This window comes from Tasmannia lanceolata, unplaced genomic scaffold (genome assembly GCF_043159265.1).
Source record: "Tasmannia lanceolata isolate RefF3 unplaced genomic scaffold, GAP_Taslan_0.1 ptg000002l, whole genome shotgun sequence".
NCBI classification, from domain to species: domain Eukaryota; kingdom Viridiplantae; phylum Streptophyta; class Magnoliopsida; order Canellales; family Winteraceae; genus Tasmannia; species Tasmannia lanceolata.
In genome coordinates, this window is record NW_027518679.1 from 19,247,247 (window position 1) to 19,268,417 (window position 21,171).

Genomic DNA, 21,171 nt, shown 5'->3' on the forward strand with positions numbered 1-21,171 from the left:
TGACAGCATTTTACCGTTCATGTGAGGACCACAAACACCTTCATGTGTTTGCTCTATGAGCTCTGCAGCCTGATCTTCATCAACACACATAAGCTGTATCCCATCAAACGACCTTCTGCACAATTCTTCACCACAGATGATGAAGTTGGCAGCGAACCTCTGAAGAGTTTTTCTCTCTTTGCTGGAAGCCTCAGGCGGATGCCCCTTGCCTGAAATGAAATTTCTAATGTCTGTGTACCACGGCTTTCCGTCCGGACATCTAGCAGATATCTCTATGGCATTCACATGTGCGGGAGCCCATTGCAACCTCACAGCTAAAGGTTGAACCTCCATCGTCGCAAAAATGTCTAACATTGACACCAAAGTGGCTAAAGCATCAGCAAAATGATTCCTTGTTCTTGACAGATGAGTAAAGGTGACATTCCTGAACTTCTCGACCAGAGATGCAAGATAAGTGTGATATGAGATTAACCTCGGCTCTTTTGTTTTCCAATCCCCATTTATTTGACAAATGATCAGGATTGAATCTCCGAATACATCGATGTCTTGAATTTGCAAAGCCAAAGCTGCCTCAAGTCCTGCGATGAATGCTCCATATTCTGCCATATTGTTGGTGCATTCAAATTGCAACTTGATGGATATCGGAATGTACTCCTTCTTTGGAGATACCAAAACTGCCCCTATTCCTTGACCATGATTATTGACAGCTCCGTCAAAGTACATAAGCCACTTGGAACTCGGAGTCTCTTCTTCAATGTCCATGATCTCTTCATCAGGAAAATCAGCCTTCAGAATAGCATTCTCCTTAACAGGAGCATCAGCCAACTGCTCAGCGATTACCCGCCTCTTAATTGATTTTTGAGTGACATAAGTGATGTCAAACTCAGACAACAATAGCAACCATCTATCTGTTCTTCCTGTAAGAGCGGGTTTCTCGAACAAATACTTCAACGGATCAATCCGTGAGAGCAGAAGTATCTTATTCGATAGCAGGTAATGTCTAAGTCTTTGAGTCGCCCAAACTAATGCTAGACAAGTCTTCTCCAAGATGGTATACTTGATTTCATATTCTAGCATTTTCTTGCTGATGTAGTAAATGGGCTTTTCCTTCTTAGACCCTCCATCCTGCTGAGCAAGCATACAACCCATTGCTATATCCGTGATAGATAAGTACAACAGCAGCGGTTGACCTGGAATGACAGGGGATAAGACAGGAGGCAAGGACAAGCACTGCTTGACTTTTTCAAATGCTTCTTGACATTCATCATTCCATTTCTTAGAAGAATTCTTTTTCAATAACTTGAAGATGGGTTCACACGTCATAGTTAAATGAGATATGAATCTCCTCAAGTATTGTACCTTACCAAGGAATCCACGGATCTGCCTTTCCGTCTTTGGTGGTTGCATTTCTTGGTTTGCCTTGATCTTCTGAGGATCCACTTCGATTCTTCTTTCGCTAACCATGAATCCGAGCAACTTTCCTGATGTGACCCCAAATACACATTTATTTGGGTTCAAGCGAAGTTGAAACTTTCGGATTCGCTCAAAGAATTTTCTTAAGGCAACTGTGTGCTCTGATCAAGTCTTTCCTTTGACAATCATGTCATCTACATAGACCTCGACCTCCTTATGAATCATGTCATGAAGATGAGTAGTCGCAGCCCTCTGATAGGTGGCACCAGCATTCTTGGGTCCAAACGGCATAACTCTGTAGCAATATGTCCCCCACTGAGTAATAAATGCCGTCTTCATCATGTCTTCAGGCGCCATTTTGATTTGGTTGTACCCTGAGAATCCATCCATAAAGGATAAGAGTGCATGACCAGCTGTATTGTCAACCAGGAGATCAATGTTCGGAAGCGGAAAATCATCTTTTGGACCTGCCTTGTTCAGATCTCTGAAATCGACACACATCCTGACTTTCCCGTCCTTCTTGGGTACTGGTACAATATTTGCAAGCCATTCGGGGTATTCAACTACTTCAATGAATTTCACTTCGAGTAGTTTCTTAACCTCATCATGAACTTTCAACTCCCATTCGGTTTTAAGTTTCCAGAGTTTTTGCTTCTTCGGTTTGATCCCAGGGATTAGAGGTAATCTGTGTTGGACAATGTCCTCACTCAATCCTGGCATGTCATCGTAAGACCAAGCAAAAACCTTCTTAAACTCTTTTAGCAAGGTGATTAATTCTTCACGCTCCTCAGGAGATAAAATTTTGCCAATTCGTATTTCCCGAATTAAGGATTCATCACCTATATTTACGATTTCAATTTTCTCTTCAAGTGGTTTAGCTCGGCGACTCTCCTCTTGTTGAATCATATGTTTGATTTCAAGTGGAGTGTCGACGACTTCCTCATTAGAGGGGGAGTCTTGATTATCATTATTAGTTACTTGATCAGATTTAGAAGCAGAATCAGCAGAAGAGACAAGTACAGGAATATAAGCAAAAGAGTCTTTTATTTCATCAGAATCAATGATTACATCAGATGATTCGCCCACATCAGGCGTTACAGACTCTAAAACAGAATGAAAAGATAAGTCGACATTAGTATCGACACAATGGGAAATATGTACAGACGAAACATCAATGGGGACGTCCTCAGACTCGGATTTGACGCCACCAAGGACAGACTCGTCACTCACTCCATGAGTAGAACCGACCTCTACAGTACCTGCATAAAAAAAAGTTAGAAATGACAAACTCTGGGACGAACTCAGAAAGTGACACAAATTTTGAAATGATTGACTCTTTTGAAGGGACTGGACTATACTGAAAGACTACTTGGGGTATAACCTGTGAAGTCCAGTTATCCAAAGGTCCCTCAGCTGGGGTGATGGAATTTCTTGAGTTAATGAAGGGTGCGTCTCCTCCAATCATCGCAGTGACTGGTGCCTCAACTCGGAACAAGGAGTCTAGGAGCTCTGATTCAAAGTTCTCAACCCAATCTGAGTCTTGCTTCTCGGATTCAGCTGTCTCTGCAATTTGCTCAAAGAAAAAGTTCTCCGGCAATTCATCTGTAAAGAAAATATCTAGACCTGGCAGCTTTTTCCCAGTCTCATCATACCGGGGCTCTGAGAAACCAAAAAACGGACAATCAGCCCCTTCCTTTCTGAATCTGCTATTCATGACCATGCTGAACGACCCCATAGGAAATTCTAAGCCTCTGCAGCGGCAGTCAGCCCATTTCAACATATATGATTTCATTTCTTGGACTTCCTTTCGAGTAGGCTGATACCCTAACCCGAATAATCCATTCATCGCCTTCATTATTGGCCACTCAGTCAGGCCTTGCAGATTTCTTCCCAGGTCAGCTCCCGGGATATAACCAAATTGTCGCATCATCCTTGCGACATGAACATTGGTGCTTGTTAGAAACATGATCTCTTCGTTCATGGCCTCCTCCATAGTAATAGTAGAGACCTCTAGTGAGACACCTGTCATACTGACATCCTTGGCATTTTCAACAACTGATTCAGCGGTTATCTGCCCAACTTCAGGTTCTGGATCCCCTCGCACTGTAATCACTCTATTATTCCGGATGAACTTCAGTTTCTAATGTAACGTTGACGGAATAACTCCGATCTTATCCAGCCAAGGTCGGCCCAGGATGAAAGAAGGAGGTTTTGATATCAAGCACTTGGAATTCGACTTCAAAAGTCTCTCCTCCAATCTCGATTTCCGTCGCCAATATCCCAATCACATCTCTTCTAGTGCCGTCGTACGCCAATATACCCTGCTCAGATGGTATGAAATCTTCTGGTCCAAACCCTAGAGTAGTGGCAGTACTTAACGGGCAAACGTTCAAAGCTGACCCATTATCTATTAAGACTTCCAGCACTCTCTTTTTGTTGCAGATTATGGTGATCCGGAGAGGGCGAACATGGTCTCTTCCTTCTGGAGGGAGGTCCTCGTCAGTAAAAGACAGATCCCGGGAAGCTCTTGTCACGGCCACTAAACTGACCAGCTCGTCAGGAGTGATTTCAACTGACACTTGAGACGCATTCAACTCACGGAGTTCTACCTGCCTATGCATTGGCAATGCCAGTAGTAGACCCCATATGGACACATTAGCTTGCGTCTTTTTCAGCTGCTTCAGCAAATTGTCCTCTTCTTCATCTAAACTCTGTTTTTGCTTTTGGTTCTCTGTAGCTCTTGCTACTTCGGCAGGATTTTCAACCCTCAGCTCTGCCGGTTTAAAGACTCGTCCACCACGTGTAACATGGCGGAGCTCATCACATTGATCATCCAGAAGTGATAAGTCTTCATCCTCTAGCCTTAAAACATAGGGGACTTCTTCGTTGCTTTCTTCTTCTTCATATTTGAGGACATATGAACATTCGGCAGATTCTGCAGATCCCCCATCTCGAGCAGATAGTACATAAGGCTTCTCATTTTCTGTATCACTGTCTCCCTCTTCCCATCTCAGAACATACGGCTCCTCAGAGATGACAGCACAAATACGAGAGTGGTCCAAAATGATTTCTTCTGTAAGGATCGCATAAACATTTGGTGGAGGGGTGGCATGCGTTGGCAAAGGATTGCGAGTGACATTAGGAGCCTCAATGGCAATTTTCTTTGCCTCAATCATGTCTTGGATCTTATGATTCAAGGCCATGCATCTATCAGTCAGATGTCCGACACTCTGATGATATTCGTAGTAATAATCCTTCCTCCAATACCTTGGGAGAGGATTCGGAAGCTCTCTAGGCTCTAGCAACTTAATCTTCTTATCCCTCAACAGCTTCTTCAATGCCACTGAAAGGGAATATGGCAAAGGATTGAATCGTCTTGGCTCTTTCCTCTCTGGGCGACATTCACCAAAATTTACCCTCCTTGCCGGTGGGGCAGTGTTCACATTGTGAACCTCCTTAGGTGCTACCATTGGTCCTTTTCCTTCTCTTGAATCAGAAGGAACTCTCGATCTCAAACCCTTAGACAATGCATCTTCTATTTGGGTTCCCGTCTTGATGAGGTGATTGAAATCAAGAAAGTACTGGATGGCCATGTGATGATAGTATTGCGGCGACAGATTCTTCACCACGATTTTGATTTGTTCATCATCTGACAGACGATGAGTCATCTGTGCAGCTTTCCTTCTCCATCTGCGAATGAAGGAAGTGAAGGTTTCATTATGGCCTTGTTTCAATGCTTTGAGATCTCACTTGGTTACGTCGATCCCCTCCTCCATGGAGAATTGTTCGACGAACCTATGGGTGATATCCTCTAGGGTTCGGATCTCTTCAGACTTCAGGCTCAAGAACCATTTCTTAGCCACTCCGATCAGGGATCGGGGAAACAAGAGAGCAACCTGCTCTGGAGATAGACCATGCTGTTGCAGGAGCAGAAGAACAGACATCAAATGACTTCTAGGACACCCTGTCCCATCGTATTTATCCATGTCTGGCACTTTGAATCTCGGAGGCAGTGTGACTCCTGGATAAATCATAAAATCTGCCATGTTCAACTTTTTCGGGCCTTGGAATTTTATGTTTTCCATCTCTTGGGCCAGCCTATCCATTTTGTCTGTTATCGCTTTTCCCTTATCAGCTCTCTCCAGATGAGGGTGACAATTTTCTTCTGCATACTGCTCATCCTCAAAGTCATCCTCAACAGCGAACACTGCCGGTCTTTTCATCATAGGAGGTGGAGGAGGTTGATTAGCCATTGGTTTCCATGTACGGAAATTCTTCAGGGTATACGGATTTTGGTTTTGTCGCTGAAGAATTTGAAGTTTTTCACCAAGCCAGACATACAACAACTTGACACACCCACAGAAATTGTCTTTGATTTCTTGGGAAGCAATAAGATCTAGTCCCAAGAAGGTCTCTGCTAACATGGTGGGGATTGGATTCCTCCCTTCGTTAATTTGGTCTACCACGATTAACAAGGTTAACGGAGCAACACGAGGGTTTTTCCAAATGACATATCGCGCAAAGACACTAAAAATCAAAGCATTGCGTCGACAACTCTGAAAACGGGAGTTAGTAGGATCGACGTTTTCGGAAAAAAGTGTAATGAGATTTTGAACTTGCATACACATATCCGTTAAGCATGGAAGAGCATCAACGGTTTGATTTTTGAATAACTTGCAAAAAAGAGAATGAAAGGAATCTATATTTGAAGATCGGATCCAAAGTCCCTCTGTTGGGAGCTATAATAAAGCACACCAATCCTCGAACATAGGACAAAGCTCGAAGGATCCAAATCGAAAAACATGAAGATTAGGATCCCAAAATCCAGCGGCTGCTTGGAGAAATTTCCAATTTATATCAGATACACTCAAATGATTGAAGGTACAGATGAACCGATCAGCCATACTCCTTTCCAAAGATTCTCGCGGAAGAGCCCTAATAGTCTCGCTTATCCAGCCTTTCAACACATTATTCGCCATAATTTAACCTAAACACAAAGAATAGGATGGGATAATTAGGGAATGGATAATAACTTGGAATAAACAAAGAATAAGGATAAACTTAGCAATTAATCACAAGGAGGATACAATTGGCGACACCGAATGTTCCATTGATGATCAAAGATGATTAGAAACTCAGGGAAGAGACCACGGTCATAAAATGACAAAAGTAGATCATAGACCGGATCTAAATCTGGAAGATGGACGATAAAATGTACGATCAAGAAGATCAATAATGATAGACTATGGTCATAGAGGCAGCAGACAAGCTATCGACCATATCTAAGACAAAATAAACAACAATTTGAGTAATACATATACAATATGAATCTACAACAAAAGAATGGATGAATGAAGCTTGAACTTGAAGGATAATACCGGGCAAAATTTATCATCACTGAGTCAAGGAATAAACCATAGCTTTGAGTGTGACAAGTAGAAGCCACTAGCCAGGTTTAGATCTAAGAGATGAATATACACGACGGATTGATTCAAGCCAGGAATCGCTACTAGAAAGTAGGTCATGATCTTATAATCAAGAGGTATATGGACACAAATCTCAATGAATAGATCAAAAGATAGGCCACGACCATGAGAGGGGTAAGTAAAAGCCACTGGTCGGGTTTAGATCTGAAGAACGGACTGATATGACTGATTAGTTTAGACAAGGAAACCTCACTAAAGAGTAGGCCCTAATCTGATAATCAATATATAGATATATACGTGTATATCCTAACCAGGGGCACCAGCCCTAAATATAATCCCGCAAAGTCAAGACACTTGACTCAAGACAAACATGTGAGTGCACTAGGACTGCATTGTAGCCACATAAGGTGAGCTACAATAATCTATGGATAGGGCAAGGCTCCTATATCTAAGCTCCACATGTATAAGTAATACATGTTCATCCTTATATGAATGCAATATATGTATAAGCACATGCAGATCCTAATTGGGTTTTACTAAATCAACAAATATATCCATGTACATAATATATGTAAAATGAAAGTATAGCTCCGGACTCAATATATAGGGCACTATGCATATGATCCATACTTTAAGTATATAACACAAGTACACCGAGTGTTATATACAGTATGCTTCATTGCTCACCGGCTGCTGTAAACACAAGTACACCGAGTGTTTACGACTACAGCACTGGCGCATAGCTTGGAAACAAATACAACAGCACCAACAGGGTAATGACATCCCATGTGGCACGCATTGTATCTATCCCGTGGAGCCAATAATAATAAAATCAATAAAAATAAATAAAAAACAAAATGATGTATGTTGTGCAGTGTGTGAATCCCTTGTTTTAAACACCTATTTGGTGCCCCTGGATTCTAAGCGATTAAATTCCCATTTAAAATCATTTTAGCCCAAAATTCTTCAAAGTTAGTAACAAATGGCATGTTAACAGAGTTAGGCAATATCTCGAAAGAATTCCCCAGCAGAGTTGTCAGTCTATAGACCCCGATCCGAGAGAGGCGGGGGACGAGCCCCCACACGAGTCTCAAGATCATCCACGTGAATGGAGAGCTCTACCAAGGAACGCTCGAAAGAAGTGCCCCTCACAGTATGAGTGGCGATAAAAGGTGAGATACCTCTCGATTCGGGGACTAGCCCAGATTCGAGGCGTACCTTAAACAAAGAAGAGTCGCCCTCCAAGGAAGTGGGCCATGGATCCCATACTATGCTCTGTTGCAACGGATAACCAGAGATATAAAAAGAAGGTTCGTGCCTGGTTACGAATTTGGAAGGTCCGAAGAGCACCTCGTCCGCCCAAGTGCAACCACCTGGTCTCTTATGCCATTTATTATTGATTTTGAAGAGTTTTGGGCGAAAGTCATGTGAAATGGGAACATATATCTCCGAGAAGACGTCTATCTAATCATGCATGTCTCGGAGATGATTAATAAGCACACATAAAAGAATATGAAATAAGTACCGCCTAAGAATAGCTAGGTTATGAGTGTCATACCTAATTGGTGTTTAAATTCTGGTGTGCAAACACATGCATGCTACAGCTAAAGGTATAGGATCTGTACATGAAAGTAAGAAAAACATGCAAAACATGCAACACAAGTTAACTCTATATATGACTGGACAAGATGAATCCTAAAACTCTAATGCAGGACTTGACTCGGACCAAGATGGCCGTCCAACCCAGCTGCTCTACGTATCCCGGCCTCGGGAAGAATCGGAGTCAACGTAGTTCGATGACCTATTCTAACTACGATGCCTAACCATCTAGAACCGCTATCCTAGACTCAATCCACTAGACTCGACCGATTTTTAAAGCTTTTTGTATGATTGCTTAAGTTCATGTGAATTGTAATTTTTAGGACTCTCTATATGCCCTAACTAATGCAAGTTGATTAGCCTTAAGCTAATGCAGGTGAGCCCTACATCCTATGTGTAACTAGGCCGTGCATCCTAAAGAAAACCATGGGCTGACTCTATGCTTCCTAGTCTAGCCATTAGTTCGACTAAATGTCTAACCAATCAACTCGAGGCCTCCTAACTCTAGGGACACTCACACGACAGGACACACCATATCAATACAAATCAGGACAAACTCCTAACTCTAAAACACCACAAAAATCTAGGACATGCTCCTAACTCTCAGGGAAGATCTTTTTGAAAAGATTTTGAAGAATTTTTATATTTTTTTGAAGGTTTAAAATGTTTATTTTGAAAGGTTTGGCTGGACTTGGGATGTGAATCCCAAGCTGCACTACGTACCTCGTGGAAGAGGATCAAGCCAACATAGTTCGGAACAGACTTTCCTAACTACTCTCTTAATGGCTCAAGAATTTTTTAGATGTTTTGGATTTTCAGATGTTTTTGATGTTTTTGAAATTTCTGAATGTTTTTGAGTTTTTGACACATGAGGACAGCATCATATCATCGTAAGGGTAGGACAAACTCCTGAATATCCCGCAAAGGTTGGACAACATCCTATGCTTTGCGGGGGAAAAGAACAGAATCACAGCTCTGCAAGGGTTGGACAACATCCTATACCTTGCAAGGAACTGAATAAAATCATATGACTTGACGAGAGGTTGGACAGAACCTTAACGCCTATGATGATAGGATAGACTCATGAAAGATTGACTCTCTAACTAAAGACAGACTCTCTAGCTAAAGACTGACTCAATACGAAAGGACTGACTCCTAGTGCACAACCCTAAGAGGGGAGTGCTAATGAGACTAGGTTAGTCTCCTAAAAGAAAAAATGACAGCTGATGCTTATGAGACATGGCCTGTCTCCTATAGAAGAGAGGACAAATAAGGATGCCACCGAGACTACGCAAGTCTACTAGACACAGAGGTGGACTCCAAATAACCTTATCATTGCCCTTGCAACGATAAAAAGGATTAGGACAACTACCAGACCAAGTTGGTCTTCAACTAAAAAGGGAGTTTCTAATGATGGGGCTAAGCAAGCCTCCTACGTGTGACTCACTAATGAGACAAAGCATGTATCTTAAAGAGTATGACTTCTCTGCGGAGACATAGCTTGTCTTCCTAAAGGGTGGGCTCAAGATATCTCTTTCATTGCCCTTGCAATGAATTAGGGGAACCTTAGGTCTTAAGGGATATACATCTAAAAGACTTGGGCAAGTCTTTTGAATAGAAGAGGGGAGTGCTACTTGGACTGAGCAAGTCCCCTAATGATGGGCTTGGGCTAACGCCTTCATCATCCTTCATCACCCCTGCGATGAATGGATAGGGATTTAAAGGATGTCTAAACATGTCTAAAAGACTTGACTAGTCTTCTAAATGAGAGGGGGATTACTACTAAGACTGGGTAAGCCTCCTATAGGATGGGCTTGAGCCAACGCCTTCATCGCCCTTTTCCAAATCTCATCAATAGATACAGCCTTATCTAATTCACATTTCAACTCTTTTCTAGCTCCTTCAAACCCCATCTTCTCTTATTCTAATGTATATGCTTGCTTATCCCTTTCTTCCCCACCTTGGGTATGTCTGAATGAAGGAATTGAGCTGCTAAATAATTCTTGGAACTAAAGTATTGATGCTCTATATTATGAGTCAAATATTTTTTAGACGGATACAAAATCACTATTACGAAGTGTAGAGACTGTGAACAATAACTAGGTAATAATGGGTAGCTACTATATGCAATAATGGACAACAATCATGCGCAACTATAGACAGCAGTTATGTGCTTTTGAACTGAAATAATGGGCATCAATTATATGAAATAACGAACAGCAAGCAGTGAACAACAATGGACAGCAACTATGTGCTTGTGAACCAAACCAATGGGCAACAGTTATACACAATAATGGACAACAAGCAGTGAACAACAATGGACAGCAACTATGTGCTTGTGAACCAAACCAATGGGCAGCAATTATATGAAATAATGGACAGCAAGCAGTGAACAACAATGGACAGCAACTATGTGCTTGTGAACCAAACCAATGGGCAGCAGTTATACGAAATATTGGACAGCAAGCATTGAACAACAATGGATAGCAACTATGTGCTTGTGAACCAAACCAATGGGCAGCAGTTATACACAATAATGGACAGCAATTATGTGCTTTTAATTGAACTAGAATCATAACTACAGAACATACAACCTGTTAGACAGCCATTGTGCAATAATGGTCAACAGTTACATACTTTTAATCAAACACAAATGGTAATTGTAGAGTGGAAACTTGTAAGGGCAGCCGCTATAATCATATAATTTTACTCAAACCCCAAATTCATGACGATCAAATTTAGACAATCTCTAAGTCAATGCTCCAACTACAACTTTCATATGACCTATTCACACTACAGTTATGCTATGTCTAATAGATTAAATATACCTACTATGTTTTCATAAACATATAATTCAAAACATTTCAAACATGACTTCAAAATTTCCACGGATAAGGAAAAGTGTTCCTCAAAATATTTTTCCTTTAGAACCTATAATTAAAGAACATAAGAATATATCCCTTTGAATATATATGCATAAAGCTTGAATCTTAACAAGTTAGAAGTTAAAGGGGATGAACACGTGTTCAGGTAATTCGGGTTCATACTCAGAATCCATGTATATAAAAAAAAAATAAAGCATAAATCTAATGATCGTTCTTCTAAAAAAATAACTCCACGCCTAAGAGAAAATGCACTAGAGAAGCATTAAATTAATCAAAATGCATCTGAGAAATATAAGGCTCATACAGATCATATTTCTTTTATATGAACAACTAAAATATGGAAAATCCATATAGAATGAAAAATGACTAACTAAACAGATGAATTCTCTCTTTAAAATTTTTTTTTAATCATTTAAAGCATACATACAACTAACTAAGGACTAAAAATAATAGCTTAATGAACTATCTTTAATGAAATTCCAATATGAGTATTTTTAAAACACGCCAGGACTGGATTTGAAAGTTAGTGACCGACTATTCCATATCATTTTTCTTCAAACATCCATTAAATGATTTGTCAAATTGTAGTTATTGTTCATAGAAATCTATAAAGCAATTTGAAGGATGAAATATATATCCTAACGTAACAGTAACCCAACCATGATCAAAATATCTTCATTCACCTGTCTAAACGTGATAACTACCCAACCACAAATTAAATATTTCAATCCAGAAAACACCCAGCCATGACACAATCCATATAATAGAACATATCAATTACTCATCTATAAATTCCTCAAACATGATAACCACTCAACCATAGTTCAATAAAATGTTCCAGCAAGAGTGTTGATCAAATTATCAAGGATGAAAAAAAGAATAATAAAAGGAGATAAATTTGTATATTATGACATAAATGCCTGTGAAACCTCTTATTAAAAACACAAGAAAGTAAAAAAAAAGAATTAATTAATTAGTTTTTTTTTAGGTAAACACCAAGGAATTGGAATTGAAACAGAGATTTTTAACATAAACTTGCTCTGATATAGGATATGCACTTGATGAAATCCAAGATTAGTCTAGAAACAAAATTTATAGCATCATAAGACAATCAACAAAGAAATTGTAATCACTCTTATTAGATTATCCTAAAAAAAATCTCAAACATAGACTAGAGAAACTACTCCATATATGAATCTTTCAAAGTCACAGAGCTGAATAAATTTGTTTAATAAACTATAACACCTTACTTCATCATTGTTCTAAAACCACATAAATACAGAAAATCAAATAGATCAACCAGGTTGATGAAAGTATTATACATTATTTTTCTTCAAAAATAAATTTTTACACTGAGACAAATGATAACCTAAATGATGTACTAATTTATGGAAGAGATCTACTAAATTATGAACCAAATAATCATCACAAACCTCAAACCTAACAGAACACCAATTAAAATTATCTCAGAATCAGATCCAATAGATAACAAGCGAAAGGATCCACACGAAACTTCAATTTATCAACAGAACATAATAAATTCTTGCGAGGTTTTGTAAATCAGCGACTCAACGTGTAATTAATCAGAGATTCAATACAAAACTAAAATGAATAAAAGAAATAAATAAGAACTTACCTGAAAAGAGCTTCTCTACTTGTAATACTTTCTTCTATATGCTTAAAGCTGCTCAAGTCTGCTTCTTCTTCTATTTTCAAACCGGTAATGAAGATCCTTGCTGCCTTCATAAATCAATAGAATGCTCTATTCTTCTTCTTTACTTCTCAAAAATTCATCAGAAAGTCCAAAAGCTTTTAGAAAGAACAGATCGAAAAGAAAAAGATAAGATCTTAAGTTTCGTAGCTTGGATCTAAGATCTTAAGCCATGATTCTACAAATTGATGATGATCAAAGGTTATCAAAGGCTAATACAAGAAAGAAACACAGGGAAAACAAATAATAAGAGGTTAACCGGAGCTACAGAACCAGAGTTAGGTCAGAATCCGACCAGATCTGTTCGGAGAAGAAGGCGGAATCGGATCGGAATATGACCGGAGCCTTGCCGGATCAGCCGGAGAAGATGATCAGGAAAAGAAGAATACGAAGGTTTAGGATTTCAGATCTAGAGGATTTGAGATTTGCTTTAGGATTTTGGAACAGTGCACAAAGAAGAAAGAAAAAAAAAATTGTAGAACTAAAGGATGGAGGGCAAGATGATCAGAGACTTGGCCGGATCTTGGACGGAACTCGATCGGAGAAGAAGATCGGGGAAGAGAAGCTTTGATCGGAAAATATGGGTTTGAGAAAACGAGATCTGTTTTCTCTCTCTATCTCTGCGAATTTTTTTTTTTTTTTTAAATGAGATATTAAGTGGCTATTTATAGGGGAAAATGAGCATTTGATAATGGCACTCCAATTTTGATAAAGCGCGCGAATTTGTGATGAGCGCGCGGATTTGTGATTGACGGGTGAAATTGCGTGTCTTAGTCGGATTCGGATCGACACCGTCCAAGATAATCCACCCCCCTTTTCCAGTTTACACTACGGTCCTCACTCAGCTCGTTTGCTAGGCAAACGTGCTCGGATTTTGATGAAATTTTACGGGGACCTTGGTAGGACCCTAAGCTAGCTTGGGGTGAAATTTGGGACCCTAACTCATTGATTTGATGGGGTTTTTCACAAACAAGAAAGATTTAGGGGACGGTCAAAATGGGGTGTCTACAAATGGTCATCAGGGAGAGGTTCTAAGGGGAAGCCTTGGAGGCTGGAAAAAGCCCTTAGAAGAGTTTTAGAGGCAAAAAGCCTCGGACGTGGAGGGTTCCCTTTTATAGGCGGAGTCATTGTTGCAGGAAACGTTTCCAGGGAGTGGGGAATGCATTTCCGAAACGGGTATGGTACAACTAAAAAATTGGCGAAACACATGTGAAACGTTGGGGAAACACATGTGAAACGTCTAGGAAACACTTGTAAAAGTAGGGGAAACATATGTGAAACGTCGAGGAAACGCATTTCCGTGGATTTTTTAAGCACATCTGGTCTTAGAAATGGGTTTCCTAGAATAACTTTTAGAAAAAAGGGTTTCAAGGAAAATGTTTTCTAGCCCTTACAAGTTTAAATTAAAACTTAAAAGAACAAATCCTAAGTCCCTAACTCTCTCTCTCTCTCTCTCTCTCTCTCCCCCTTCCCGCTAGATTTCACTTGCGTTTTCCAAACTTTTTCAAAAGTTTTCCTTGCGTATCCCAAGACGTTTCCCAATGCGTTTCACATGTAGTTTTCTATCATTTCCTGTTACTTATTTCCCCTTTAATTTTTTTCACGTTTCCATTTCACGTTTCATTACACGAATCTTTTCCCAATCTGGTAACTATGGGCGGGGTTATGTGTTCCTGGACGTTGATGGGGCACAAATACGGCTACACTCCCAGATATCGCCACGTGTCATCCATGCACGAGCAGAGTCCAACCATCATGAAGAATGGCGTTGGAAAACAGCAAAGACCACACATTCATGACACGTGTCGCCCTCTCGCCGCCCAGGCCTCATCATCACAAACTATGGAAGGAAATGGCCGCCAAATTCACGCGCGCCGGCAAGATAGAGGGACGGCCCAATCCTGCAAAGGAAGGTTTTCCCTCCATAATAATGAAAGAGCCGCACACCTCCCTTTAAAAGGGGAGGGAGGTTGGCCTTCTGGGAGAGACCGATTCCCCACTCCACAACACCGAAAAAAGAGGCGAGGCAACAACAGAGGAGGCTAGGAACTCGATCCTATTCTTCCTGCTAGTCCCCTCCGACCCACTCACTCACACACCCAGAAAACAGCCCGCGCACTGGCCCTGGTAACCCCGATCGAAACTCCCTTCCCCCTCTCGCTGTTCTTTATATTGATTGGTCGAAGGATCTGACTTGGGTGTCGAAGTGGTCGTCCGGGACCCACCCCGGACCCCCTGACCCCCTTTGTTTGTGATTGCAGACCCCGCGGAGGCCCTCTACCGACCGCGCGATCGCAGACCCGGATTCAGACGCCATCATATTGGCGCCATCCGTGGGGCTCGTCGAGTACTGAACGCCTTATGGCGATGAGAAACCACACCCAACAGCAAGAAATAGGAGTAATGACCCAAAGCCAGGCTCAACGCGCACAAACCAGCACCTCAACCTCCCAAGAACCCAACTCACCGCCCTCGGGCCGACACCAACCCTCCTCTAGCACGCCGCAGATGGTCCCCACCATGGAGATGTTCAACGAACTTCGCCGAGAACTACTCCAACGCCTGCCTCCTCCGGCCCCGGAGAGGCCCCCAACAACGCAGGACCAGACAGAGGCCTATGGCGAAGGCAACGAGGAACAACCAGAGGAATGCCATCCCCGGCGAAAGCGAGCACCGACTCGCCGGACGCCGTCCCCATCATCAAATAGCCCTCTGCCCCCCGCAACTAGGGGATACCAGCAAGACAGCGGGAGGCAGGCTACGAACAGCCACGCTCCCCCTAACTCGGGTGGAAGAAGTGGCAACCTCAGCACAACCGCCCGGCGTGGACCCGATAGCTGACCTACAAAGATAGATCCGGGAGGTAAAACTAGAAATGAAAAAACCCTACGCCCACAGCATCCTCGATGAGTGGGAAAGGGAGACGGCATCCCCATTCACCTCGGAGGTCTTAAAAACCCCAGCAGAAGCAAGCATAGACCTCTCCCGCTTCGGTCTGTACGATGGAAGCACATACCCCCTCGAGTTCCTCCAAACCTTCAAAAGGGTAATGACGCTCCGAGGCGCGTCGGACGGATTCATGTGCAGAGCCTTCGCGTCCCTACTAAGAAAAACCGCCAACGACTGGTACATGAGATTGGAGCCCGACTCCATCGCATCCTTCCACGAATTTGGGAGGAAGTTCAGCGCCAACAACCGCCTCCGCCATGATCCAGCGGATGCCCTCTTAGCCCTCCGGCAAGGAAGAAACGAGACCCTAAGCGACTTCATATTGAAATTCAACGCCGAATTAGCCCAACTTTCTAACATGGACGTCCAAATAGTGGTCGCCACACTAAAGCATGCCACCACCGATCCGAATCTCAAGCTGCACCTCACCCTCAAGCCACCACGGGACCTACAGGAACTTGAATCCAAGGCTGATAAGTTCGTACGAGCAGAAGAAGCCTGCGCTCGAGAACAGAATCAGCCCGGCCCCGATGAAAGGAAAAACAACGGCCGAAGGGCCATAAGGCCACGTGCCGACGAGAGGCAGGCGGGCAAAAACCCCGTCCCCGTCTTCGAGAGACTGGGAACCGCCCCGCTAAAGTTCCCCCTCTCCCACGTTCTACTAGCCATCAGGGATCAGGGTCTCCTGACCCCACCCAAGAGAATGGCCACAGACCCAAAGAAGAGGTCCGCCCGAAAATTCTGCGAATTCCACGGGGACCACGGCCACGAAACTGACCATTGCTTCCACCTCCACCTCCAACTGGAAAAGTTGGCCGAAGAAGGGCACCTAAATCAATATCTCAGGAGTCCTGACGAAAGCTCGCGCGGATCCACCCCTACAAGACCAGATCATCACTTTTTCCAATGAAGACCTCGACGAGCTACAAGTCCCGCACGATGACGCACTGGTCATCAGACTGGTCGTCGCCAACTTCGATATAGGAAAAATCCTGGTGGACACAGGGAGCTCCGTCAACGTGCTACACCTCGAAACTTTCGAAGAAATGAAACTGGGTAAAGAAAGGCTGGGACCCGCGGAATACTCTATCTACAGGTTCTCCGGTGGGTCCGCACGGGTCGACGGCAAGATCAACTTACCCGTAACCTTCGGGACATACCCCCTCCAAAAACCCATCCTGACCACCTTCCTGGTCGTAGATATACCATTCACTTACAGGGCCATCATTGGACGCCCTGCTCTAAGAGATTTGGGAGCAGTAGTCTCCACCCCCCACCTCAAGATGAAATTCCCCACTCCGACCGAGGTAGGGGAGGTCCGGGGACAGCAAATGATAGCACGCCAGTGCTATGCCGCAAGCCTGAGAGGAACCAACGCCCCGGCCGAAAATTTCACGATCGGTAGTGAAGATCCCCGGCAGCGGGCCCGCACAATCAGAGGAGAGCCCGCCGAGGAGCTAGACTCCATCCCCCTAGCCAAAGATCAGCCGGAGAGACAAGTCCGGATCAGCTCCCTGCTAAAAGGCCCCCTGCGAGACCAAATGATCGACTTCCTCAGAACAAACAAAGACATGTTCGCATGGTCCGCTAAGGACATGCCCGGGATACCCAAGGAACTGGTCGTTCACAAGTTAAACGTGAACCCAGCCCTTAAACCCGTCCAGCAGAAAAAAAAGGAACTTCGCGCTAGAGCGTCAAACTCACATAAAGGCCGAAGTGGAAAAACTACTACAAGCCGGGTTAATCAAAGAAATCCGGTACCCCGAGTGGCTGTCAAACGTCGTCATGGTCAAGAAAGCTAGCGGAGGCTGGCGGGCCTGTATAGACTTCACAGACCTAAACAGGGCCTGCCCAAAGGACCCCTACCCCCTACCGCGCATAGACCAACTCATCGACGCCACATCCGGGCACGAACTTCTCACCTTCTTGGATGCGTTCTCAGGCTACAATTAGGTCAAAATGCACGAGCCAGACATCCCAAAAACAGCGTTTATCACCGATCAGGGCGTCTACTGCTATACTGTTATGCCCTTCGGTTTAAAAAACGCGGGCGCCACCTACCAGCGGCTCGTAAATAAGCTGTTCCAAGCACAAATCGGAAGAAACGTAGAGGTGTATGTCGACGATATGCTAGTAAAAAGTCTGGAAGCCTCCAAACACATCTCCGACCTTCAGGAAACTTTCAGCACCCTACGACGAGCCCGAATGAAGCTCAACCCCGTGAAATGCGCCTTCGGGGTAACTTCCGGAAAATTCTTGGGGTTCATGGTCAGCCAGAGAGGGATCGAGGCCAACCCCAAAAAGATCCAAGCCATCCTAGACATGGAACCCCCGGCAACAGCGGTAGAAGTACAGAGGCTCGCAGGTCGAATCACGGCCCTCGGCCGATTCATGCCCAAATCGGCAGAAAAATGCCAACCATTCTTCAAACAATTAAAAAACATACAGGAGTTCGAATGGACCCCGGCCTGCCAAGAGGCCTTCGACTCCTTGAAGCAATACCTTCAGACACCGCCCGTACTCGCCAAACCCGAGCCGGGGGAAGAGCTATTTTTATACCTGGCCGTCAGCCCCACGGCAGTGAGTGCGGTGTTGGCCAAACAAAGCGACAAAAATGAACACCCGGTGTACTACGTGAGCAAGACTCTCCACGGTGCAGAAATCCGGTACCTAAACATAGAGAAATTCGCCCTCGCCGTCGTCAGCGCCGCTCGAAAGCTCCGCCCCTACTTCCAGGCCCACCCCATTGTGCTTCTGACCGACCAACCCCTGAGGAAAATTCTTCAGAAACCAGAGACCTCGGGTAGGATGGTCAGTTGGGCCGTCGAGTTGGGAGAGTTTGACATACAAGTCCGCCCGAGGCCAGCCATTAAATCCCAGGCCCTCTCTGACTTTATAGTAGAATCAACGGCCCTGGCCGAGGAACCAACGACAATGGAAAATGGCGACGGCCCCACCAAACAGACGGCTCGCAAAAACGTGGCGCCAGACTCAGCGGAACAAAGCGACGAGGTTCATTGGACCCTGCACGTTGACGGCTCAGCAGGCAAAAAAGGGCATGGGGCGGGAGTGGTCCTCCACGGCCCAGAAGGATTCACACTGGAATACGCCCTCAGATTAGATTTCAAAGCCTCCAACAACGAGGCTGAATACGAAGCCTTGCTGGCAGGACTAAGTATAGCCGCAGAGCTCGGCGCAGGAAAGTTAAAAGTCCATAGCGACTCCCAGCTTGTCGTCAACCAAGTGAACGGCGTATACGAAGCCAAGGGCCTCAGAATGAAGAGATACTTCCAGAAGGTAAAAGAAAAGCTGCAGGGAATGGGAGAGGTAGAGATCCTCCAAGTACCACGGGACATGAACAACCGAGCAGATGCATTATCAAGAATGGCCGTCGAAGAGACCCATGACTTCGGCATCGTGCTCACAGAAATACTGCCCCACCCCAGCATCGACGAGGTACAAGTCTTGGAAATCCCACCTGGACCAAACTGGATGGACCCCATCATGCGATACCTGAAAGATGGTATACTACCCGCAGACAAGCTGGAAGCCCGGCGCCTAACTGCAAGAGCCGCCCACTACGTGGTCCATGGGCCCAGGCTCTACAAACGGTCATACACATGGCCGTACCTCCGGTGCCTGGTGCCCTCCGAATCAGACTACGCGCTACGAGAAGTACATGAAGGGATCTGCGGAGACCACGGGGGCGGCAAGACCCTGGCTCAGAAAATCGTAAGGCACGGTTAATTCTGGTCTACGATCCTCAGGGACGCCAAGGAGTTCGTCAAAAAATGCAGCCCATGCCAAAGGTACGCAACCACCCCCCACCAACCGGCCACACCATACACCGCGATAGCAGGACCCCTGCCTTTCGCCATGTGGGGCATGGTCTACTCGGACCCTTCCCGAAAGCCCCCGGGGGGGCATACCATGCTGTACGTCGCCGTCGACTACTTCACCAAATGGGTCGAGGTCAAAGCTGTGGCAAAACCCAATTCGAAAGCAACAGAGAAGTTCTTCTACCACAACGTGGTTTGCCGCTTCGGCATTCCAAAGACACTTGTAACGGACAACGGTCCCCAGTTCGCAAGCGCCGAATTTGGCAAATTCTGCGATAACCTAAGCATCGAACACCGTTTCGCCTCCGTAGCACACCCAGGCCAATGGGCAGGTAGAGGTAACTAACAGGATCTTGCTTCAGAGCCTCAAGAAGCGATTAGGAGAAACCGGGAAAGACTGGGTAGAAGCACTACCTAGCGTCCTCTGGGCCTATCGAACGACGCCGCGGACCGCGACGGGAGAATCCCCTTTTAGCTTAACCTTCGGGGCCGAAGCGGTCATTCCGCTGGAAATTGGCCTCCCCAGCTTCCGCACCGCGAACTATGACGAACAGGGAAATTCTGAGCTCCTCTGGAACACCCTCGATCTCGTGCTCGAAAAAAGAGAGCAAGCGCTTCTCCGAACCGCCTCCTACCAGCAAAAGGTGGCACGGTACTACAACGCCCAGGTAAGAAAGCGCTCGGTAAAACCCGGAGACCTCGTACTACGGCGTACGGCGGTATCCGACCCCCGCAACACCAGAAAACTCGCACCTAAATGGGAAGGACCGTACAGGGTCGTTCGAGCACTCCGCCCCTGGGCCTACCAGCTAGAACGTCTCGACGGGACCCAGTCCCTCGAAGTTGGAGCATGGACAACCTCCGAGAATTTTACCAGTAAAAGTACAAGGTAAGCTCCGTGTTTTTCCTTAAAAGCATGACGAATGTTTGTTTGTTTCTTTTTGTGTCTTTAGTGGCAAAGATGTATTTTTTCTCCTTAAACGAATCAACGGAATAGCGTTTCTACTTAAGACATACGTATCTCCACTTTCCGTCCCATGATAAACAAGGGACCCGAAAGAAGACAGGGAGCGAGACAGAGGTAGCATCGGGGCCGATCCCCCCAAGAATACCCTAAAATGCTCCCCATGAAGAAAAGACCTCCCCCTAAAGGGTAGGCGGGACCCATTAACCCCGAACTGATCACTCGAGGGGAAGATAGTCCTTCCGCAAAAAAGACACCCCACGGGGTGCACCAGGAACATTCTCGACGATCAGGTTAAAATTCAATACCAAAAGGCTCGAATAACCCGAAGCGCACCGTACATATAAGAAAAAAAAAAGAAGAAAGCAGAAAAGAAGAGGAGAGG

The 21,171-nt window shown here is 44.5% G+C and overlaps 1 protein-coding gene across 1 annotated transcript; it reads right to left on the reverse strand.

The window, feature by feature from the left end:
- Positions 1-2,663: 2,663 nt before the first annotated feature.
- LOC143888976 (uncharacterized) lies at positions 2,664-5,081 on the reverse strand. The gene is made up of 3 exons (XM_077393355.1): positions 3,639-5,081; positions 2,795-3,553; positions 2,664-2,672 (listed from the first exon to the last, which is right to left on the reverse strand). The coding sequence occupies exons 1-3, from the start codon at positions 5,079-5,081 to the stop codon at positions 2,664-2,666; spliced, it is 2,211 nt and encodes a 736-aa protein (XP_077249470.1).
- Between the last annotated feature and the right edge of the window lie 16,090 nt (positions 5,082-21,171).